Source organism: Chaetodon trifascialis, chromosome 3 (assembly GCF_039877785.1).
Source record: "Chaetodon trifascialis isolate fChaTrf1 chromosome 3, fChaTrf1.hap1, whole genome shotgun sequence".
Lineage (NCBI taxonomy): Eukaryota > Metazoa > Chordata > Actinopteri > Chaetodontiformes > Chaetodontidae > Chaetodon > Chaetodon trifascialis.
Window position 1 is genome coordinate 27,344,680 of NC_092058.1, and position 25,631 is coordinate 27,370,310.

The following is a 25,631-nucleotide window of genomic DNA, read 5'->3' on the forward strand; positions in this document are numbered from 1 at the left end:
GTGTTGGAGTCACGATGTTTCCACCAAGTTAACATTACCAAGTGAAAACTTGCAGTTTGTCTGTTTGTGCTACTGTTCAAACTACTTGGGGTCTGTGTTCTTTGTCCGCCTCGTTGTCACATTATGATGCTCCAACAACAGTAAAGAGAGTCCAGCCCCAAAACGAGAGGAAGCACTAAAAGCACACAGACTCAGACAAACACACACTCATGTTATAATGTCTCTTTTTAAATGTGTTGTCCTTGTCAAAAACAGATTGTTAACACTCAGGACGAGCTGCAGTGTGTGAGATGGAAGTGTCAAACCTCTCTCTGCTCTCCCAGGTGCGAGGTGTGGGCCCTCTGAACAGACGAGGCTTCTACCTGGCCTTCCAGGACATCGGCGCCTGCATCGCCCTCACCTCTGTGCGGGTGTACTACAAACGCTGCGTGGGCGTGAGCCGAAACCTGGCGGTGTTCACCGATGTGGTCACGGGCGCCGACTCGTCCTCTCTGGTGGAGGTCAGGGGTCAGTGTGTGGATCACGCAGAGGAGAGAGACACACCAAAAATGTACTGCAGCGCTGAGGGCGAGTGGCTGGTGCCCATCGGGAGGTGTGTGTGCTCCGCCGGGTTCGAAGAACACAGAGACTCCTGTGTGGGTAAGTGAAATAGAAAGTTATGGCCAAAGTATCACTCACAGCACATCAGTTTTGTTGTTTGATTGTTTGTTTGTTTACAGTGACAGATTCATTTTCCATGATTTAGATTACAGTCAGAAAATATCAAACCTGTTGGGCAGTGACAGAGCCATTAAACAGCACACACTCACTGGTGGCCTTGGGGTTCAAGGAGCTGACCTCCTCAGTTTGTGTCCAGATTGTTCTCCGTGTCCGTCTCCCCTCATTTCCTGTCATAGCTCTACCGCCCATTCTCGAATAAAGGCATAAAATGCCCACAACCCCCTCACAAAAACAGATTTAAAAAAAAAAAAACACACACTGGATGATTTTATCTTGCAGCTGTCAGCACTGACTGAAACAGAGCAGGTCCAACCCAAGTCATATCATCTTAACAGCTGAAATGTGTCTCCTCATCGTATTGATGCTCAGCATTTCCTGTTTATCTTTAGAGAGGATAACTGAATGCATAAGTCACAGTAGTATATTATGACATAGTTTCAGGATAAGCTTTTTCCTGATAGGTCCACATAGAGCTGATGATTGTATTTAAGTGAAAAGTATCTTGAGGTAATCTCATAGAGAGTCCTGGCTGTAATGGCACTGTTAAGTCATTAACATTAGGGGTGTAACACAAGGCGAAAACATACAGTCATAAAAACCTTTTTCATATTTGTATTGAGATTATGCAAATATATTATGGTTTACATTAGAAATGGTCTTGTCTGCTACATTTTGTGCATTTAATTGTTTTCTACTGACATTTATACATAGTTTAGCTAAATAGATAACATAATATTTTCATCAAGTACCTAAAATAATCAAATAATAAAATATGATTTGTATTAAAACCCCAGCTTCAAAAAAAAAGTCCAAACGAAGTCTAAATAAAAGCTCTAACAGTTAATGGTCTGGGTGTCAATTTAAGTGGAAATAGAGCAGGAGGTTAGTGTGTACTGGGCCATATTCCACGATGCTCTTTAAAAACTGGACATTGTGTCAGCTTGTATAAAGGGAGGCAGCCCAGATTAATGTGAAGTTGGTCTGAAGTATCAATGACAAAAAAGGAGAAAACTGTTGCCAAAAAAAGGCCCATGACAGCTCTTTTAGTATACATTAGTTTGTATTCATCCCTAACTAACACAGAATTTAGAACATTCCCTCACAAAAAACAGATCCTGAGTTACCTTTCAGTTACATGGTGTGCTCTTAAAGCCAGTGTGAACACCCACCTGTCCAGAAGTGAAGGGTAGCAATGCATCATTTGTTTCTGTATCCAGACAAAGTGAAGTGAATTCAAGGTGTGAATGCCCCTGCAATCTGTTCACTACACTGAAAAATACTGCTTCCTTTTCTCTCCATTTTTTTAGCAACTCTATTATCCTCTTTTCTACTTAGAAAAATTATTTTCTGCAAAAAAAAAAAAAAAGAAAGAAATCATGTAAGCATCAGACTTACCCATTTATTTAACTATCTGAAACTTTCCTCTGAGCTCAGAGCATCAGCAGAAATGTCTCTAGAATGTAAAAAGCCTTCAAAGCATCACATGAATTTGGAAGGGTTCTAACCTTTTTAGTGAATCAAAAAGTCTGTTTGAAGCTCTGGCTGTGGATCACGTTAAAGAAAAATAAATGAAGAAGTTCAAGGTCTGGTCAAAAGCTTTTTCTGAGGTCTTACACTTTTCTCAAGTAGGTAAACAGTGAGAAAATAGCTGTGTGTCTGTCTGAGCTGGAGCCGCGTCCCTCATTCAGCCGCTGATCAACAGTAATAAGTGAGACATTTGAGATGTGAAGATCCTCGCTCTTGTTTTTCATTCTGTTTGTTTTTGTCTTTTTTGATCTTTTCATGGGGTTTTGATAGGCTGACCTCATGCAGAGACCTGTGCATATTTCGGGTTGCCATGGGTTACAGTAATTAAAACCTATTAATCACAGAGTGATGGATAATTAAACGCTAAAAGCAGTTTGTCAGCTAAACGAGCTGAACGAGACACGCAACACCGGTTCGCTTGCATTCCCCCCTCCTCCCCTCCATCACCCCCCACCCCCCTCCTCCAAACACCTACACACACACACACACACACACACACACACACACACACACACACACACACACACACACATACGCACATATCTCTGTTGTGTCTCACTAATCTCGGGCCAGCGGCAAACACCCTCTTGGTTCGACACAGTGAGAGCTCCTTGTCAAAATGTGTTTTAAAGTGTAGGAAGTGGAGTGTGTGTGTATTTGTGTGTGTCCAGTTCAGAGGGCCACTTACAGACTTCCTATAATTAGTTGCAGGCAATTAGCATCAGCACAGAAATGCAAAACAGAGCCCATAAAGAGTGCAGAGAAAAGGGTGGAGGGAAAAATCACCTTGAGTCATGTTTTGTTTATGGAGCTGATTTTATCCACATTTTAAGGTTGATTTGAACGTAACACATTAATGGAAGTTATCTGAGGTTGTACAGATAGGATCTTTAAAGGAGGAAAAAAGCATAAAAGTACCCTAAAACAGAATTCATTTTCTTTATGATAATCCTCAGCTGGAGGTGATATTTTTACCATGTATTTTATTTAGCATTACATCATGGCAGCCGGAGCAGAAAGTGGAGGCGGGGGAGGGGGAGCTCTTCAATATACCCTCCACTGACGTCTTGTCTCTTCTGGCACCAAACTGGGTCGCCGTGCTAATTCACCCTCGCCAAAGCCAGCCACAGTCACGCACACACGAGACCAGACAAGACAAGGGGAGGGGAGGGCACGAGATGGTGAAAGGAAGACGGCTTAAGTGGTGAAGGCTGTGTGTGTGTGTGTGTGTGTGTGTGTGTGTGTGTGTGTGTGTGTGTGTGTGTGTGTGTGTGTGTGTGTGTGCAGACAGAGAGAGAAATCAGACATGAATGTGCGTGAATATGTGTGTGTATATGAGCGTGTTTAAGTGGTTCTCCCCCGACAAAGGTGGAGAGCTTTGGCTGGGAGCACGGCATGTTGTATGTGTGTGTGTGTGTGTGTGTGTGTGTGTGTGTGTGTGTGTGTGTGTGTGTGTGTGTGTGTGCATGAGTGTGAGCACAGGGTTGCGTGACATGCCGTTAAAAGTGTCACAGGGAGGGAAGCAATGAAAGACGGAAGAAAAAAGAGAGGAGGAGAGAGGGAGGAAGACTGGTGGAGTGGTTGACTGGACCCCTCGTCCATTTGAGTTTACATCAAAACACTGAGTCTGTGTGTGCGTGCATGTAGTTGTGCAAATATGTGTGCAGGTGTGTACTGTATGTGGATGTGTGTCTCTGTGTGTGCACATGCCTCCCAGTGCCAGTGAAGAATGGACTAAAGTGCCCCATACAGTGAGAGCGATCGAGGACACACTGATATGAGCCACACACACTTAGGCCGGTCACAACTACTCAGCTCAGCCAGTCCATCCAAGCCTGACACACACACACACACACACACACACACACACACACACACACACACACACACACACACACACAGGAGAGAGGGGTTGTACTCGCACATGTGGGTTAGCTTGCTGCTCAGTCAGTGGACCACCGCACTGTGCCTCTGATGCTTTCATATGAATTATGGTGTGTTTGTAGAAATAACATAATCCAGCTACAAATTCACACACTTACTGGAACTATTTCACCTAAAGCAACTGCATTAAACCCGTAACATGCAATTTCCCACTTTTATGAGCCCAGAAGGACCTTCAAGGTCTGATGGTGTCTCGTATTTTTGTAGCACCGCTTTTTTGAAGCTATAAGCGGTTTATACTGAGTAAAATATTCAAACCCAAAACTCTGCACCATTTAGAAATGCTCAATATTTTCATCAAATAGAAACATACCAGATGTTTTGTGAATTTAGAGCCACAAAAGCTTTGTTTCAAATGTTAATATTTTTACATTCAGAAACTCAGCAAATATATTCTAAATGTTGCTAAATTCAAATTAGTGCCCGGAAATATGTGACATCATGTTTTTGCAGCTGAGAACCGCCCACTTAAAACCAGTGAAATAAGATCAGTCAAAAGACTTGGTGCAGAAAAGCTCTCTTGTAAAATAACTACAAATGTGTTCATATCAGACACGATCGATCAGCAGAAGAAATGAGATTTCAAAGCCTTTAAATTTAAGTTGAAATGGGTTTATAAGGTTTGTCTGCACAACATTGGCATGCATTGTTATCAGTGACATATGGCCATTAAACCAGAATTATTTATCAAATTAATCACATATTCTCCTGTTCAAATTCTATATTTGTACATGATATTAGTGAACCAATATTAATAAATGTATGAACTGCTTAATTTAAAAGTAAAAAAAAACAGTATTTATCATACTATACAGCTTGATGTGTAAGCACAGATGTTTTCATTATCAATATCCACACTAGTATGGTCCAAGAACATTGTAAATTAACCTTTATAGACATTAGACAACCAGAAATGTATCATTGAAACTGCTGATCATGTGTAACAACTAACTAAATTGCTGCTTTGGGGTTTTTATTTTGCGAGACTCATTGAAATTGAACCGGTTTGATCCAACCTACTGTACAGGCTTGTTTTCTATTTCATAGTGCTTACAATATCCTATTTGGCTGTTTATCATCGTAGATTATTATGGCCTTTAGATGTGTTTGATCCCTTTGTGGAGATACGATCATGACCGGAGCAAATAATGAGATTTAGGAAATTGCTGTGTCAGTCAGAGCCAACTGTACAAAAGCGAGGTTATTTCTTGTGTCTTATAACATTAGAATCTGAACGGATTATCTATGCTCCACAATATTTTTTGCTATAGTTTTCTACCTTTTTTTATTTTTTATCCAGGGTTCTGGTGTGTTTGGAAAGCACTGTGGGGCTGCACACTTTTGCTGTAGCTGAACTGATCACATTAGTAGGAACATTTCCTCTGATGTGGATATACTGTAGATATCATAAAATAGCAAAGCAAGGCAAACTCATATAAAATGATATGAATGATGTGCAGTGCAGTGAGCTGTACGGTCTTTTGTTGTGTATCACAACAGAACAAACATTTAGATCAAAACTGGAGCAACTGATTATGACATTTTGATAACAATTTCATTTCATTTCATTTAAGATGAATTAAAGCAACATTTCTGGCAACGTCATACTTAGATGATGATCAAAATCTCAAACTGGAGGGATGTTCCCGTCATTGAGTTTTAGCCTTAAAGTGATGTGTGTTATCAAACCGTGGCAGGTCATGTAATTTGTCGCTTCTCCCTCTTAAGTAGACAGTAATTATTGGCTCTTCCAGGCACTGAGGGACTGTGGGATTGTTCAGAGCCTCTTTGACTCTCCTCTAAGCAAAGTATCCTCCCTGTCAGCCAGAGAGGAGGAAGACGGCTTAAAGAGTGAAGGAAAAGGCTGGAGAGGACAACAAGCAGCATGAATAAAGGGAGAGGAGGTGAGGAGGAAGAAAAGAAATGAAATGAAAGAATTAAGAATACAAAGACAGAGATTATGAAACAAAGTAAAATGAGAGAGGTGAGGCGTCAGAAGAGAAAAGGTGTGACACTCTGCCACATAATGTGATCATTATCTGTCAATGTGGCACCGTAGAGAAATATCAGAGGAAGACAGCAGCGGGTGACAAGGAGGATTTAATATTCCTCCATTATACAGCATATTTATTTCATCACACACACACACACACACACACACACACACACACACAAAGAGGAGCTGAGGGCTTTGTCTTTTCTTCAGCCTGTCAGCGTCTCCGTCCTCTCTGCTGTCACTCCTCCTCACTTTTGGTATTTTCCTCTTCCAACACATGATGTGCGCATGCAGAGGTAGGGACACTCACACACTGACACACACAAACACACACACACACAAACACACACAAACACACACACACTCACTCACACACACACACACACACACACACACACACACACACACACACACACACACACACACACACACAGGTCACTGAAACTCCAGGGACAGAGCGCTGCTTGGCCAGCTCTGACAGGGTGAAGCACCCTCATTGGCCCTGGGTCCCTCAGGTCTCTACAGGTGAACACAGCTGACACTCAGCTGTGGGAAATGGGTTCGACCACTGTAACATCACCTGTATAGACCGTAGGATTAATGATTATCAGACCCATATATTTTATATTAGCTAAGTGCAATTGTCAACCCTGTAAAGATAGAAGTTTCCTCTTGAAAACAGCAAAATTTGCAAATTTTTCAATTTTCACTCCACATTGAATCTTTTTTTTTTTTTATCTAACTATGTTCTTTATAAATTGCATGAATATTGAAATAGCTCAGATATCCAGAACATCTCAACTACTGCTGAAAATTTTATTGATCAATAGTTCAATTTATAGAAATTGTATTTTTTTAAAGTTTAACGTTCCCTTTACATTTCCTGCTTTTCTCAGTTTTATATGATTGGATGTTGAAAAATCATCAGACAAAAGATGCCCCACCTGGCCTCTGGGAAATTGTCTTGGGTATTTTTCAGTATTTTGTGACATTTTTCATCAAAAATAGACACACTAGAAAAGCTGAAATTTTAATATGAACAGGAACATTTAAGTGTGGCCACTCTTAAAATATTGAATAAATGAAAAACGAATGGGCTGCACGATGGAGCAGCAGGTAGTGCGTGTGCCTCACAGCAAGAAGGTCGCCAGTTCGATTCCCGGGTCAGGCCTCTCTGGGTGAAGTTTGCATGTTCTTCCCGTGCATGCGTGGGTTCTCTCTGGGTACTCCGGCTTCCTCCCACAGACCAAAAACATGCTCATTAGGTTGATTGGTGACTCTAAATTGCCCCTAGGTGTGAGTGTGAGTGTGAATGGTGTGTGTATGTGCCCTGCGATCGGCTGGCGACCGGTCCAGGGTGTACCCCGCTTCCCGCCCATTGACAGCCGAGATAGGCTCCGGCCCCCCCCGCGACCCCGAAAGGGACAAGCGGCATAGAAAATGGATGGATGGATGGATGGATGGATGAAATACGAATTGCATATGCGAACAAGGTAAACGAGTTAAAATATATCTTAAAATGTGAGATGACTGAAAGCTGCAGTTCAGCTTGTAGCACTTAAAGCTGCTGAAGTGTGAGTTTAGGTGTTTGCATTAAAAGGACTTGAGGTGTCAGCTGAAGCGTCAGAGCTGAAAGCAGATGAACCGTCAGTCAGTGTCATGCATTGAAGGAGTTCAGATGTCACTTGAACTGTTAGCTGTTGAAATAAGCTCTGCACTCTGTAGAGTTAAAAGTGAGAGTGGCAGAAATGTGGGAGTTTAAGAAATGTGACTTAATTAATAAGCACAGAAATCAGTTAAACTGTTGAAGTATGAGATGAAAGCAGTTGAAATGGATAATCAGAATCCTCGTTGAGATGATCAGGAGGACGTTCTGTTTAACAGGCTGTGTGTCATATGTTATGTGTGTCGTCATTGATTTCAGTTAAAAATGTAGTACCCACTCGAACAATGCCAAGCATCATGAAACACTGTGCACGGACAGTTGCATTTATTCCTGATGTGATTGCAGTTGTGGAGGTGAAGCTGAGAACATCAGTCTAATCCTTTAGCATGTGCTGAGCGCTGTGTGGCCGCTACACCTTCAGCCAAGTCCCACTATGATTTCCTCCAGGCTGCAAAGTTCCTAATGAAGATGCAGTTAAGTGATTTGGGGAACAGATGATTTGGTGAGAACTTCATTATTCCCCGGCTCACGACCACTTGAGTGGAACACGATATTCATAATTGCTGTCAGAATCAACTTGTGGCGGCCTGCTATCGAGAACGTATAAGGGGCTCAAATTGAAACGGTCTCCAGAGAGGGAGAGACGGGGGAATACGAAGCGATCAAATTAGTTCCATCCTCCTGGCGGTTTGTAAACAACGTGCTGATCAACCACACTGTTACTGTTTGGAGGCAAATGACACCAAGGCTCCAGAAGCACACCCACGCTCGCTGCCTCTGGGCAGGAAAGCAGCCCTGTGTGAGCGCACACAAATTCACACACACACACATGATTCTACTCTGAGTGACATAAACTCACATACATTCAAATGGAAATCCTCTAACACCATTTCACCAGAGATTGGTATCTACATCATGTGAACTCTGAGGAAGTTTAGTCATTTTTTCTAATGAAATTGTATTTTATTGAATCTTGGGTTATTTAATGTAAGCTAGTTTTTGCTAGTCTGTTGGTTCTGATAACACTGGGCTGAACAAAGCAAGTGCTCAGATTAGGAATGCCTGTGCAAAGAAATGTGGTAGAGAGATAAATACCCTGATGATCAGACAGGTCGAGTCAGTTTCTTCTGACAATCAGACAAAATGTAATGCAAATCAAACAAAGGCACTTCATTACCCATCTGTATAATTATATAACTTTACAGGCATTTCTTGCTATACTTTATATCTTGAGCATAGTGACTTTAAACCAGTGTTAGCACATGAAATCATTCGTCCATCGTCATCCACTGACTGGCAGCTCACCTGTTTTCAGATGTGTGAATCACTGCTCAGATCCCTGCTCAGGTCGGGTGTTTTTTGCCTATTGGCAGCTGCTTCTGCTGAGAGACATATGACCAATCAGAGCTTTGTAGGTCGAATTAAAAATCAGCATGTCATCTGGTCATTGCTAGACGTCAGCCAGCGAGCTACCTCACTACATTCATGAAAAATAGCAACAGGAAAATGGCAACAAGCAAGGCTCTACAGAGCTGCAGCAGGTTGTTATACGTCTATAAAACAACCTAATGCTAACCCTGACTCCAACCCAAGAGAAACAGCTACTCTTAAATCAAGATGTTTCTAGTGAAAGAGTCAAAGACAAAAACTCACAAATGTCATTTGAGTGTGGGGGTTTCTTGGGAGGTTGGGAAGATAAAAAGCCTAAAAGTTTTACCTACTTACAACCTCCCCACCCCATGTCGGACTGTTGAATACAACGTTACCATTATCACACTTCATGACAACACCGGAAGGTTTTCTTCCAAACTGATAAACATCCATCATGTTCACACGGTACACACACACACACACACACACACACACACACACACACACACACACACACAGTTATTACCACAGAGCGATGTCAGCCATACTGCTGTGGCTCAACAAAAACTTTACAAAAGCAAAAAACACCAGCTATCACAGCTGCTGTGGCGTCATGCTGTGCACTGGGAGCATGTGTGTTAATGTGCATGTGTGTGTCCAAATGTGTGTGGGTCTCATTAAAGTGTAAGCTATGTACATCTGTTTGTTAGAGTGTGTGAACGTCATTGCTGAGGGATTTATTGTTGCTGTGCCAGGACTAATTAGTCCTTTTGTGTGTCTGATTGGTCCTAGTTGTTGCATGACCAGGGATTTTGATTGGTTAGTGTGGGGAGGGGATGAAAATGAAAGTAGGGGAGCAAAGGAGGAAGGAAAGCAAAGAAGATAAGGCAGGAGAGGAGAGGAGAGGAGAGGAGAGGAGAGGAGAGGAGAGGAGAGGAGAGGAGAGGAGAGGAGAGGAGAGGAGAGGAGAGGAGGAAAGGTAAGGTGAGTGAAGAGGAGGAGCAGAAGACAGGAGAGAGGAGAGGGTGAGAGAGCGGGAAAGGGGAAAAGGAGAGCAAAGGAGGAGGTGAGGAAAGAAAACATGAGAGGAAAGGAGAGCAGGACGGGAGGAAAGGAGAGAGGAACAGAATGAGCGGATGAGGAGAGATGGCATTATTAAACATTTTAATGCTGTTAAGCCATCATGACTGCGTATGGGTGTGTATATGTATGTATGTATGTGTGTGTGTGTGTGAGAGAGAGAGAGAGAGAGAGAGAGCCTGAGTGATAACAGAATGAATCATATCTCAGCCAGACACAGCACTGTTGTGTCACTCAAACTTTCCTCCAATCTTTGTTGTGATTGGCCAAGGCCCTATCTCCACAGCAGGTGCAAAGGGCCACACACCAGTACACAAAGCAACTTTGCTGACACACACACACACACACACACACGCGCGCACACACACACACGCACGCACGCACACACACACGCACGCACGCACGCTAGCACGCACACACGCAGGCACACACACTTGCACACACACACTTGCATACCCATGTTACCAGCTACACAAAGACACACTCTCACAAACAAATCCTCTTATGTGCAGCCCATATAAATGCTTAATTCAGCAATGAAAACACACACACAAAGGGCTGAGAGCTGCTGGGTAAATTATTGATTGAGTGTGTGCCACCCTTGGCCAGCAGTAGCCACCCATGTCCCAGTCCAGTGTCTAAGAGCTATTAGTGCTGACAGTAAAGAGACAGGCAACATGATAGCAGATCACTGAGAAGCTGGCAGCCTCCGTCTGAGGGGACTGCGGGACTTCTTCAAATGATTTTCTGCCCTGACTTCTTGTTGAGTTAAACTGATGTGCACACAGGGCGCTGTCATTTACTTCTCCCTCTTCCAGGCCTTCACTGGGGAGGGGGGGGGACTTTGTATGGATGTGGATGGTTGAATGTATGTGTGGCTATGTGTGTGTCATGAATCGTAATGATGTTGGCATTTAGAATAGGGGGAGTAGTTGTGACATCGTTGGTAGGGAGACTAAATTTCGGTCTTTCATCAATGTCAAGTGATTGCTTGGATAAATAAAACTCCACCACAGACATATTTTAGGTCTGTGCTGTGTAAGTTGTCAGCCATTTCTTATTGAAAACCAGAGTGTGTTTTAATGCAGTCTGGTAAAATGTCAGTTGAACATTTAATTGACTCTCATTTCTGAGCCAACTAGTAAGTCAAACGCTTTATCTAGGAAATGCTGCACTTTGTCTATTTATGCTCATTTCAATTTCCCAGAATCAAAGTTGACACTACAACACAAAGGTATTTAGCAGCAGCTCCTGATGCATCCTGCTAGGGGGCACAGGAGGCCAAATTTAACGATGGGCACCTTGTGGCCCCCTTGTTCCTCCCACTATCTGGGTAGTCTGTACTGTAAGCAGTTGTTGTCATTATTGGATACAGCTTGCAATATTCTGTATTTTTGTATTCATTAAGTTATGTATTCTGTATTCTGTACCGCTTCATGATTCACATATCATAATCCTGGAACACATACTGTGATTGTCTGTCTCTGAACTCACATGGGGGTGAGAATCCAACTTATGTTGAGATCAATGCAATGGTAAAGTTTTAACCAGCATTATTAGATACAATCATAGCATTAGCTTGCAGATTAGCCTCCTTGATTGAGCCGTTTTTTACATGACATGTAAGACAGTGATGGAGCAGTCCCATGCAAGAGCAAGAAAATGACCCTGCGTTATCTGTTTGACCTGGAGCAGTGAAAAATGTGTCGAACTTACAACAACACTGCAGGTCACAATTACAGATGCGAGTTAATCAGAGCATTCAAGGCGTTGCTGAACAGCTGCGGTTGAGATGTGTCTAAACCCTGCTCGACTCTGTGCATACACCCTTCATCTCTGTATTGTGTCTTGGTGATCTGCATCCTTCATCCGTGAGAGGAATTTCTAGAATCCTGTGAGGAATTATTGTTTGAGCAGAGGTTTGGTCTATTCCAAACCTTTATCCCAAAACATGAGTTCCGAAGTTGTTCCGTGTGTACTCCCTAATCCAAATGTATACTCCCTCCTCGTTATGTGAGCTGCTTGATGAATCAGAGAGGACTTGTACTTTGTTTTGAATGTTAAGTGTGTGAACTCTTTTCTTTTTTTCCTTCAGAGACGGATATGTTGTGACTGGAGCTGCCTGGCAGACCGGCTGTGACCATATTAGCACAGTGTGACTCCTGCCTCTGTGCAGCTCTCTCCCCGTACACTTTGTCCTTTTCAAATATATAAATAATCAAAAACAAATGATTAATTTCCCCTCTGATGCATCACAGCGATTGCTAATGTTGGAAAAAGGGAAAAGTTTAGTCTCCCCCCCTCCCCCGCCCTGTCCCTTGCCTCCCCCGCTGTCTCTCCCCACGCCTTTCCCCTCCGGCTTCCATTTCCGACACACGCGCTTCACACTGTCTGATCTTCTCAATCTGCTGTTAATATGCCTTTCAGAGTGCTTGTCTTTTTTGAGCTACCCTTCCCCTCGACCCTCTCACTGCTCTCTTCCCCCCTCCCCTCCTCCTCCCACTCCTTCCATCAGACACAGTTTAATGGTGACAGCCATTCAATCGGATAATTAACATCCGTTTAACGCTCATTAACCGGGATGTATTTGTCTCGTTTGATTTGTAATTACCAGGCCTTTTTCACAGGAAAACACTACGGTAATGTTCCCTTTGTGATGGCTTCATTGATGGAATTGATTTGAACGCAGCAGGGAGGCCAACAGGGAGGCAAGGAGAGGCAGGACTGTGTATGCACTGAAGACATTGACGCCATACTTGTTATTTGTCTTACTTTCTCTCATATCAGTATTCTTCAGGCAGACAGAAATTCTGACAGCTAGAATGTCAGTAACATGAATTACAACATACCTTTATACTTACGAACATCTATCTATGATCTCCAAACAAACACAAAAATAACATTCTTTAGTCTATGTAACTATAACACGCACTATATAGAAGAAAATATTGCTAGATTGATAAAATGACAAATACAGCATTCAGATGTTTTCTGTGTTTAATTCTCAAAGTGTAAATAACCAAAACTGAGCAAAATTAGCCTTCCTTTGGAGCAGTCAGTCCACCTGATGAGTTTAAGTCCAATATTAACTCTCCTTTCAGTTCTGTTTTGATCTCTAGGTCTCTAGGGAAAATATCTGTCTGTTTAGCTGCTAAATGCTCCATTATGCTCGCCAGCTAGTCGCTATCTGTCTGTCATTTGGTGCTGAGCAGATAGTGTAAAATGGATTTTTAGACCTTTGGCTGAAAACAGCTGCCTGCGACTGCTGGACACAAGCTGTTGGGAGCAGTGAGGCTGTAAAACCAAAACAATGAGCTAAAAGACCCCCACAGAGCTGAGAGGACCGGCTGGTACACAGAGAAATTTTAGCCATTGTTTGAATAAAAATACAGATTAGTGCAGCTCTCAGTGTAATTCTTACCATTCTATTATTGCCTGACATTGACCAACTGCCAGGTAGCAGTGACTCAACACAAAATAGCCCCAGGCTTTGAACTGCAGTGCACATTAGCTCTTTAGCTAATGTTTCCTCATTGTCTATTGGTTTGGTCACATCTTGCATCTGTTGTGGCTAACTAAAGTACCAATCAAGCACCCAGTGCAGGGAAAGTGCCCTGCCAGTCTAATTTTGCAGGGTCTGTCATGTTTTTGTAAGTCACAATTACCAGCAGACTTTTATTTACTTCATATCCCTGTGACCCTGCCTGCTCAGCTGTCAAACAAACTCATACGCAGGTGTGCCCACTCAGACGCTCGGAGGCTAAAAGAATTATTGTTTTTCTTTCAATAATAACGACAACAATATGGAAAACACCAATTTTGCCTACAAATCTGATGTGAAATCTGTGATTTCAGTTGAACATTAAGTAGAGAAATGTTGCAATGTTAAAGGGCCAGTTGGCAAGATTTAGGGGGATCTATTGGCAGAAGTAGCAGGGAGTAGGTCCTCTTCTATGGAGTTCACCATGTTGCACCACCATGTTTTTAGCCCAGAACTGACAAATCAAACAGTGGCTGGAGCCGGCCTTTTGCGTTTGTTATGCCACCACTGGTTCTCCTACACACCTGGTAAGGCGACAGGTATTCAATCAGCTGTAATCTGCAACCTCACCACTAGATGCCACTAAATCAGGGGTGGAGAACCTTTTTCCTCTCAAGGGCTCTTTCAGCTTTCATCCTTCACGGGCCATGCTAAATTATTCAACTCATATCACACTAACTTCTGCAATTGCTGGAATTGCTTCTCTTTGGTGATAATGATGACCATTTTATATACAGTTCCTCATAAGTCACACTTTTTCATCACTGTGATTTCATCTCCACAAACTAACAAAGACACACGGATATCTTTTACTTCAACAAAAAATAATCATTGGTTAATTTCTTCTTATTTCTTCTTGGAAAGCGTGACACTCTTCTTTGCCACTCGTCTTGGACACTCTTTTCATCTTTGTTTTTTTGATAGTTGCCATTATGCATTTAACTGATATCAATGGATAAGTGAGTGCTGCATTCAGGGACCACATGGGCGTATGACTGCTGTTTTATATTATTTGATTTTAGTGCTGAAAAAAGGTAGTTGTGGAGGTTCTCCACCCCTGCACTAAAGCCTCCACACTGGTTTGTTTCTCTCTTTGTTCACACAGACTTTGTCAACAAGGTCAGCTAATTGTGTGATAGATGACTTTAAAGATGTGCTGTGATGATATTGCCAGAGGAAACCCTGGTGATAAACAAATGCTTTTTCACTTGGACAGTTTAAAATTTCCCATTTTTCAAGGTGACTTTTTTCAGTTTTGTGTAAGGTGGTCATGTTTCTGATGCTTTGTAATTATGAAGAGATACATCTATCTATATCTATCTTTAAACTTTAAACTAGTTTCTGTCTAATCTCATTCTTACAGCTGTCATCACACATTTTCTCCTTCATCAATAAGCCATCTCCATCACAGACTGATTTACCATACAATAATTATAAACCAGTTGCATCTCGGATCCATTATGATATTGAACGTGAGGACGCTGTAAGTTTGTGAAAGTTTGCCTTAAATTTCAGACAGAGAAACGATAATACATTTCAGCATTCATGTCATGGATGTTAATACCAGTCTGACCATGGCCTCGTCCTGATTCTCCCAGAATGCCACAAGACACCTTTATATGCAATGTGTGTTGTGTTGTCCTGTGTTGTCCTCTGACCCAAACACAAACAAGCTGAACCCATCTATTCATCCTCCTTAAAGGATCCTTTTCCAGTCCCATCAACTCTATCCCCAAGGTCATCTATCTCCATGCACCTGAACATAACACTGAGTGAATCAGGTTTACTTCAAATTGGAAGGGGACACCTTCATTTAAAATGTACAGTGGGTTGAGGCAGAGCAGCAATCCAGCTGTTAGTGTCTGGACTGGGTATGTTGGGGGGGGCAATATGGACAGTGAGTGTCCCATTTCCATAGCTGATCTCACCAACGCGTTCATCCATCACTCAGACAGCTTCAGCGGCTCGTTAGTGGCTTCATGTGCTCCCCAGGGAAACAGCTAAGGAGCCTTTGGCTAACTTTGTCACTTGATTTTGGAGTGCACTCACTTTCCTACAAGGGCGCTGCTGTGCAAGGTCTAGGACATCTGGACTGGAGATGTTCCTGAAGCACATGTGCAACTTTTAGATCTGCTCCTGTTGACAGATAAGGTTCAGGATTTATGTTAAAGCAAATACTTGTGATACTTCTGTGGTCTATAAATGTCTGTGTTTCTACTCACTGTTACTGATTGATGAAGCACAATAGTAGCATAACCTATATCCAGTTCATGAAAGAATCTATATGACCCACTGCTTAGTAGATTTTGAATAGCAGGAGCTGCAATGTCCACCATGAAAAGTTAAAGAAAACTGAAACATCACAGATGTCTATATTCTGTTTGACTGTAGATCTCAAGTTTGATTTGAGTCCCATCTCAACACATTTCTATTATCTTGTACTTGGCCTGGTTTCATGGGTGTTTTGAACTTGCCTCAGTCTTTGCTGCTGTTTTCACTTTTTTTTTTTTTTTAATAAGCATTGAAGTTCTTTAATATTACATGGACTGTTATACATGATCATTTCAGGCCAATGTATGTAGGTTAGGTTGGGATTTCTGTACATCTTGGATGATTTGACACTTCAGGATTTAGGATTCAATGGCAGCAGTCACTGCAGTAGTGTGCTTTTTCTGAATCTGTGGCCTGGCAGTATGGATTTTGGGATGGGCAGTGGGCGAGCAGCATGTCAGAGCTGTACACTCTTTTCTTAAATGCAACTGCAATCTTTCAGAAACCTTAATCAAGTCTTTTGTGTGGAAGATTTAAAATGTCAAACTAAAAACAAACAAACAAAAAAAAGAAATGTCATGTGTCATTGACATGCTCAGATAATGTGGAAAGTGAGAATTTTGAAAATATTGTCATAGGATGGAAACAACAACAACAAGTGATTACAACAAGTAGTGATTATTTTCCATAGTGCCAAGTAATTGTGCAATATTTATAGAATAAGCAGATATTTACAAAAATCAATGACACAGATGAGGTCAGACATTAAATATATTGTCTTTTTACTGTTTTCAACTGAATGTCAGAAAGTATTAGCAAATTATCACATTACTTATGTTATACAAAGCATCCCAACCTTTTTGGAATCAGATGATTGTGTCAGAGTTGTTTTTCTTTTTGCAATCACAACATTTAGGCCAATTGACATGGTTTTCTGTCGCAATCACTTGTGAAGACTTCTAAATCCAAAAGATTGTACAAAAGGGTGTCAAGCTAGATAAAACACACCAGACAATGTGGCAGGGAGTGAATGGAATTGGACAAGTATAAATACTGAGGGACTAATGAGGGGATGAGGTGAAGGTGAGGTGAGGTGGGAAACACAGGTGAGGGGAATAAGGTGGGATGCTGCAGGGTGGGAGGGAGTGGCAGGATCTAAACAACAGGAGAGTTACAGATGTGACAGGAATACAGAACAGATGAAAAAGGGTTGGCAAGGGTCATGACAAAAGTGACTTGTTGAGATTTATCAGCCTTAAGGTAACCTAAAGAAAATGGACCAAATGGAATTTCCCCTCACGGGACAAATAAAGGAATATTGAATTGAAAGCTCGATGTCTATCGAAAGCCATGAAGAAAGAACAAATGACAAATGTAGTAAAACAGAGTACATTTCATTTATGGGCATAACACCATCCCAACATGCTAATGCCTCTCAGTGAATAAGCCCTCAGATGGTGCTGCTGAGGGTTATGCTTCTTTAATATAATTCATCCACTATTTTGACTCTTACTTTACTGTCTTTTACCATTTTAACAGCCACAATCCGCATCTTACTTTGCTCATTTTAACTGTATCCACAGAGGACGAGTAGATTTGTTTTCTGTATCCTTATTTTGGTTTTTAATGAGGAAATACCTTTTTTGTTTTTATTTATATTTTTTTAGATTCTAGATGTAAAAGGTATCCTTGAAGCCAAGCGGGCGCAAAGCCAGCACCGTACGTTCAATGTGAGCTTTCACCAGCCAACACAGGTTGCACTTAAGACCCCCCTCCCCTGCACTCCCCTCCTCCCTCAGTCTCCTCACGCATGGGACGGTGATGTGCTTTCTCCAGCACCCCCTTTTTCCAATGTATTTATTTACCCACTTATACAGGGAATAAATCAAGGTCAGCACACAATGCCACACACAGCTATTAAGATTCATTGTAATGCAAATTCTCCTGTAGCGAGTGCACTACATTGACAGGTACTGACATGCCAGGCAACACACAAACAGCCACATACAAACACACACACATGCAAAGACACACACATTTACCAACTTACAGATTCTGTAAACATTTTACCTAAAGGAGTGCGACTGAGCAGAAAAGTACATGTCTCTTCACACTTCATCTCCCTTCTCCTCCTATTTCCATCACATTTTCTCTCATCCTCCATCGTATCTTTACCTATGACAAGTTGTCTGCTCATCAGTATAATTAACTTTATTGAACAGTAAAGTTAAATGCAAAAAATGTACAAAAAATCGCTGCATGTCATACAGTTTTCTAAATTAATTGCTTTTTGTGTCAATCTGTTCAACAAAACATAATTTTGTTAAAACAGGGAACTTCCATTGAAAGATTTTTGCATTAATTCCTCTGCAAATCCTCTCTCCAACTGCCCAAGAACTTCATCATTCTTAGTTAGTGACACAGAGATGCAGGGATTGTGCAAGAGTCAGCGAAACAAGAAAGCTCTCAAAAAAGTGGTTTACACACGACAAAGACATGAAGCAACTAAACCAATTCACTGATTCCCTTAAAGGACTTAAGGTACACACTGGTCTGTGTGTGTGCAGTTTAGCAGCATCTGGCTGTTAGGTTGCAGATTTCAACCAATTGAACACTCCCTCCCTCTCCCCTCACTTTCCAAGCATATAGAATCTACAGTAGCTGGGAAAAATGTGAAAGACACTCTATAGAGCCAGTGTACAGTAAACCTTTACTGTAACAACATGGCAATTGAACATGGTGGACTCCAGAGAAGAGGACCTGCTCCTGATCCTGCTTCAACCATTCTTATTTCATTTTTTAGGCAATCGCACACCAAAGAAAATGTAATATCATATTGCATTTCTGCTATATTCTGCCAATAGATCCCCCAGAATCGTACACACTGCTCCTTTAAATTCGGCTGAACTCACTGGAAGGATGCACCTACATGTGTTTGTGGAGTCAAACATCAGTATCTCTAACGTCTTGATGTAATTACTGAAAATAAACGAGACCATAGTGGAGAGGATTGGTCAATATCTGTTTCCCAAAATTAATATTTCCCATAAATTCTGCTTCAAAGAGGTTATGTTTTGTTCAAAGTGTTTTGTTCAATTTAGCAAGTTATTCTTCTCTCAGACTTTTTCACTCGTCTCTGGCTGGATCAACACAATAGGGTCCCCGGGCAAAAATGTGCTGTTGGCTGCAGGTTTACTGTGTATTTGTGGTTTGTTTGAGGTGATTGTAATTAAACACAGCTTCTGGTTTATAATGTCCTCATGGTGCATCTTCCAAAACTGAGTCCTACGACTAGATTTTGAAACAGAGTCCCTCTACAGACTCTTAGGTGATATATCCAGAACTCGCTTTAAGTGATATACAACTAAACAAATTTGCTATTAATCAAGTCATTTTCAGCCTTATATTAAAGGGTTGGTTCAGATATTTAATCTTGTACTCTTACCAAGTTGGGGGACTTACAACAGCAAACACGATTCAAACAAAGAATGGTGAAAAGAGAAGTAGAGGCTGGGATACCCTCACTTTTACTCATTAACATGGATCCCGCTCCAAAAACACTGAGTCCTACACTTCCCATAATGCAGCTCAGTAGCATCCTTCATTGTATTGTCCTTCCCTTGTCTTTCAAACTCTACGCACCATGTTTATACAGTAAAGCAGACTCTCTGTGAAAGATGTGAAGCCTCAGTCTCAACTGAAATAACTGTGTTGACATCATTCACGTTATTTTCTGCACATGGGCAGCAGAAGACATTTTTGGAGTACTGCCCATGATGAGTAAAGTGATGTCCATGTGAACAATCAAAAGAGTGGCCCTTTAACATTTTCTTTTACTGTACTATTTGATACAGTGTACTATGACATTTTGTATGATATCTGCAGAGAAGAGCATCAAAGCGAATGTGTTGTAGCAGGTTTGGGCAGGATTTCAATGGCTTCTGTTCACCCTCAGAACGAACAGAGCAGTGAAGTTCAAATGTAGCATTATATTTTATAGGCAATATACATGCAAAGTCACTATTTGCATTACTCACTAAAACTCACTGTCCGTGTGGGACAGCATGAATTAAACCGCAGTGAGGGTTACAGTGCTGTAGGTGAGAGTGGATACTGTACAGGATCGTGATAATTAATTTGACCAAGGTCTCAAACATGAAAGTGATTTATTGACATTAAATGCTACAAACATTCATTTTTAAGTCTGAAATAGAATTGGAAAACTAGGAGAAAAATGACCTTAGTCCTAAGCCCACTGCCTGCTTGTCTTTTGACTCATCTTTTAATGCTAATGATAATATTTTTGTCGTGCATTTCTGTCTTATGTTTTTCTCTGTCCAGAGCACCAAATGAGCAGCACATTAGAAACCAAGTGAAAGGTTATCGCTGCTGGTGCTGACAGACACTGCCTTCGCATATTCACCTGCGTGTTGATAAATTCATGTTGCATGTGGTTACTGTGGCTGCATCAGACACCCCGTGTGTATGTTTGTATGTGTCTTGCATTATCATAACCTTTGCATGTGTGTGTGTCTATGACTGAATGTGTGGAAAACTCCTGGTGAATCTGTCAGAGACTTCAAAGCGCTTGCCACCTCTCTCCTTGATGAACGAGCTGTTCTGATGTTTATCATGACCTGCTTTTCAACTCAGGGGCTTCACAAAAAACATCAAGGGATGGAGGGATTAACGGGATAAAAAGGAGGAAGAGAAAACAGTCTGGGATAAATATCGCAAATAGAAATAATTTCTGGCTCCTGTGGGGGCTCTGACAGTGAAAGAAAAGAGCACCATCGCCCCCAGCCTGTTTATCTATAGTGATACAAATACTGTAGTGTGTGTGTGTGTGTGTGTGTGTGTGTGTGTGTGTGTGTGTGTGTGTGTGTGTGTGTGTGTGTGTGTGTGTGTGTGTGGACATATCTGAGCATCTGCTCTGTGTTTTACATTATCAGCACTTGTGCAGGTGCATGTGTGGGTGTGTTTATGTAATGTGTTGCATATTTTGAGAGGTAAAGTTAATTCTCTATTGTCATTTTCACAAATTTAAATGCTGCAGCTTCAACCCCTGATAAATGAAATGCAACTCAATTAAAGGCTCAATTTCTTCATGCTTAATGTTGCTTAAAGATTAAGACATTTACACCAATGCGCCACTACATTGGTGAGAGTACTGAAGCTTTAGCATGTGGTCACTGTAGATAGCTATGAAATACTAAATAGAATCTGACACTATATAAAGAGTCATTTCAAGATACCAGCCAAGTAAAAACAATCTGCATCAAATACTCTATTTTTCAACAGTGGGTTTTTCATCACAAATGTTCAATTAACTTGTGAGAACACTCCTCTTATTTAAGAGATTCTTGAGAGTTACGAACAGAAATGCAAATAGGGAGATAACACAGGCCTCCCCCTGCTCCACCACCTGAGTGTCAGTTACACTCAATTCTAATCACTTAACACGGCCAAGAGGAAAAACTGTAAAATTCAGAAGTGGAGGTCAAACTGATTCATGTCTGCATGTTCAGAAATTACCCTTGTACAAAGCTGGATAACCAGAATTTCAATAGCCTGGCTTAGATGTCATCTGAGAGTAAATGGAGCTAACAATATGTGCTGATGGAACTGATGAAATTGACAAGAAGTTGTATGACTTTGAATACAAACTGTGTCTGTGGCGTTCAAAGGACGTTTGTCAGTCTGCTTCATAGTCTTCAACTGCTGCACTCTGTAAATGCAAACTTTCAGATTTTACGAGCTAGCTACCAACAGCTGCTATTATCACGAGCATTGTTGTGTTATGCTCACATCATAAAGGCCATAATTATGAACAGCTAAGCTTAGCTGTAATTCCATGTAGGAGATGGGGCTTTCTATCAGCTACGATATCTGCTAATTAGCAAAATGAATTATAGGCTTGTCAACAAACTAGTGGCAAAGTGGCTGAAAAGCCTCCATTGCAGGAAGTTACACCTAAATAAAACAATATTAACCCAAATATTGATTCAACCAATTAAAATGGGAACTTCAGACTGTTTATTTCTACCTGGATTCAGATATCAACAATTAACTACTGTACTGTATGTGATTCATTAATAGCTAATTTAACATATTTATTACTGTGTGAATGCATGGCTAACAATTTGCGTAACTATTGTGGATTGATGCTTGAACACCACCAAGTCTTCTGGTTTGTTCTGTTAATGCCAGTGCTGATGCTATCAGCTACTACTGATCTGTGTTTGCCATTGACAGATAAATAACTAGCACAGTCAGGCGTTAAGTAGCAACTTTTTAGCAGATCTCATGGGCTTGTGGCTAAAATGTTCACTGCAAACACTGCAGCTCCCTCTAGATTTGTAGGCATGTCAACTTGATGTCTGTAAATAAAATCCATATTTTTTTTTTTTTTTTTTTTTTTTTCAAGCAAAGGTTTCCATTAGTAAAGACTGGAAGGAAGCTGAGCTGGTACATTCTTTTCGGCAGTCACTCGGAGCTCCTTTCACTTTACAGCTACTGGCTCGCCTTCCTCGCACTCAGAGGTTCCAGCTCTGGTTTGTGTCCTCGAACTGCGAATCCATCACGTGTCACTGGTCTGAAAACACTGAGACCCCAGAGTGTCATTGATCCACGTCCCTGAATTTTCCACAGTGCCACTCAAAAATAGAAATAAATTCGTCAGATGCCTGTAATCACCATGAATTACATTTAAATAGTATGTGTGTATGTGTGCTGCATCACACTGCCCATCTATGTTCCTTCTACATCAGAGCCATATTTCAGGAGAGGTTTTCAGCATTTTCAGCCTGCAATTATCCTGAGTTTCCCACAGAAATCTTATGTTGCGCTTCCATGACATTAATAATGCATGCCCACCAACTGATTCACTTTTTTGCCCACATCATGAGAGGCAGCATTTGTAGGACAACCACACAACAAGGAGCAGAGTGTCTCTCTCAGCCTCTCCTTCTCGGTCCACATCTACGGGTCTCTATGTCGCTCTTCATGAAAACATGTCCTGTCAGCACGGAGGACAGGCAGAGAGAAACAGACTTTTCCACGAGTGGCACTGACAACCATAAGAAGTCATGGCACATTAAATGCTAAATCATAAGTGATCAAAATTGAATTATGAAATCCAGCTTACGAGGAGAGGCACTGTTGTGCAGTGGTTCATTTGCATAAAAGTCTTACTCGTCTTATTACAGATGAATAAGTGGAAAATTGAAACACAACTGTTTAACTCTTTGTGATGTCTGATCTTGTGCTTAGACAGACTCAAATTTCACTGAATTACTTCAAACTTTGCACTGACTACAGAGCAATGTGCTTTTAACAAACTCTGCACAGAAAACAACCTGCTTAGTTTTCATCAGAAAAAACACATTTCTAAATGAAGAGGGGGTAAAGTTAAAAAAACAAAACAAAACTAACAGTGTAAGTAGAATGTAAAACAAATGACAGTATCATAACCCATTTCAGCCCGCTGGGGTGATTTTATGTTTGTATCTTGTGGTGGCTTCTTCAAAGATGAGCTGTGAGAGGGATGTTTGACCACAGGAAGTCGGCGGAGGTGCAACACAAAAAGGTGCCAAAACCACTGGAATGTTTTTCAATGTCTTAAATAATTCAGGATCGCGCTCAGAAATGTTCATGGAGCCCAGTCCATGTGAAAACAGTGCTCACTTATCTTTATGCAAAAGAAGAAAAAAGAATTCATAGCTTTGCATTTTGTAATCAATTTGTCATCATTTTGTATTTCAGAGTCACTTTCCTTTTTTTTTATATATTACAGAATGTTTTCTATTTTGAATTTGGGTTGCTTCAGTTTGCATAGAAGAGAAGATAATGCTCTTTTTCCCCCACGGCATCTAACAAAAACTGGCCATCTGAAACCTGGAGTGAATTCATGTTTATTTATTTTAATTTCTGAGACAAAGAATACAGTGCTTTTATCCATCCACGTCACTTTTCTTTCTTTGCTATTTTTATTTCAATTGCATATGTCCGTCAAATCTTATTTATGCATAATGTGGGATGACTTCCCACTGCCACAGACATCAGGGCCTGACTGCTGGCAGTGGTGCTCCGGCTGGACACGTGTGGGTGGATGAAGTAGCAACTTCTCTACTTAGTGGAGGTGTATCCTTCAAGGATAATGTGAACCTTCACACACTTCATGGTTTGAATAGTCACATTTTTCATCAGGGTGATGACTACAGCGTGTTCAAATGAACAATTAACTGAAAATAAAATGGAGGCAAAAAATTCAGCCTATCAAATTAAACACCATTATGCAGGATATCATAAAGGATTGCACATCTAGGGTGTGTGTGTGTGTGTGTGTGTGTGTGTGTGTGTGTGTGTGTGTGTGTGTGTGTGTGTGTGTGTGTGTGTGTGTGTGTGTATGTTTCTGCATAGCCATGGTGAATATTTGCATGTGTACTTTTCAGGTACAAGCATGGGAAGGTTTTATTTCTTTTCAGATGTCTCAGCCAGTAATCCAGAATACATTTTAACCAATCATTTTGTTATAATTTCACTCATGTTGGTTATCCAATTTCATGGTTCTTTCAGCACCTTTGAAGTCTAAGCACCTAAAACGGTCTTCTATAAACTCAACACGGAAAGGTTAGAAAAACACTGCGTTTGTAAACTAACACTCAGCATTCTGGGAAAGCATAAATTACCCTGTGAGAAAGGGCAAATACAAGCGTGTTGGTGTCTGCAGCTGCTTTCTGAGAGTATGCAAAGTTTACCCCTGCCCCATTTACCATAGCAGAAGCCTATTAACCGCTTGGAAAGAGAATATATTTATCAGCGCTCCTTCCATTATTAATCAGTGCAGAGTTAAAAGTGAATATGTATCAGAGGAGCTGAATAAGGTTGAAACACGGTCTGGATTCTGAGGGTCTCACTGGGAGTATCAACAGTGCAGAGCCTTTTCAGCCCAAATCTGAGCAGAAAGAAGTATGACTTTCATCTCCCCTGCTCCGCGGTCTCTGCGGTTACAAGGCCTGTAATTATACATAGATTCGGAGGAGGGGTGCAAGGGGAGGGTGGGGGGATTTGGGAGGTGGGACGTTATGTCCTAAAATGAATGCTTTGGAGGAGATGACACAGTTTTGAAAAAGTTAAAGCTGCGTTCATATGCACTGCTTGCTATAGGAGTGTGATTCATTTTATCATGGTCTGAGTGATTATGGGAGTGCAGAGCCCTTCCCTGCACGCTCTCTATTTACTCTATTTATTCTCTCTCTCTGCAGCCTGTGAGGTGGGCTTCTATAAGCCCGTGGCAGGTGATGGCCTGTGTGGTAAATGTCCTCAACACAGCCACTCAGAGACCAGAGCTGCCCTCTCCTGCCCCTGCGACTCCAACCACTATCGAGCGGCAGATGACCCACCAGCAGCTCCATGCTCCCGTAAGCACAAACACATGGTACACAAGTTCATCTAAGCCCATAGGCAAGAACACACTCGCACACACCCAACACACAGCAAGTATGGAATGATGT

At 41.4% G+C, this 25,631-nt stretch overlaps 1 protein-coding gene across 2 annotated transcripts in view; it reads left to right on the forward strand.

Moving 5' to 3' along the window:
• epha8 (eph receptor A8) overlaps positions 1 to 25,631 on the forward strand; it is a 110,824-nt gene that overhangs the window by 60,119 nt on the left and 25,074 nt on the right. For both annotated transcript variants that reach the window (XM_070958424.1, XM_070958425.1), the window contains exons 6-7: positions 324 to 639; positions 25,383 to 25,538. In XM_070958424.1, coding sequence (XP_070814525.1) covers positions 324 to 639; positions 25,383 to 25,538 — 472 coding nt within the window. The remainder of the gene's footprint in view (positions 1 to 323; positions 640 to 25,382; positions 25,539 to 25,631) is intronic.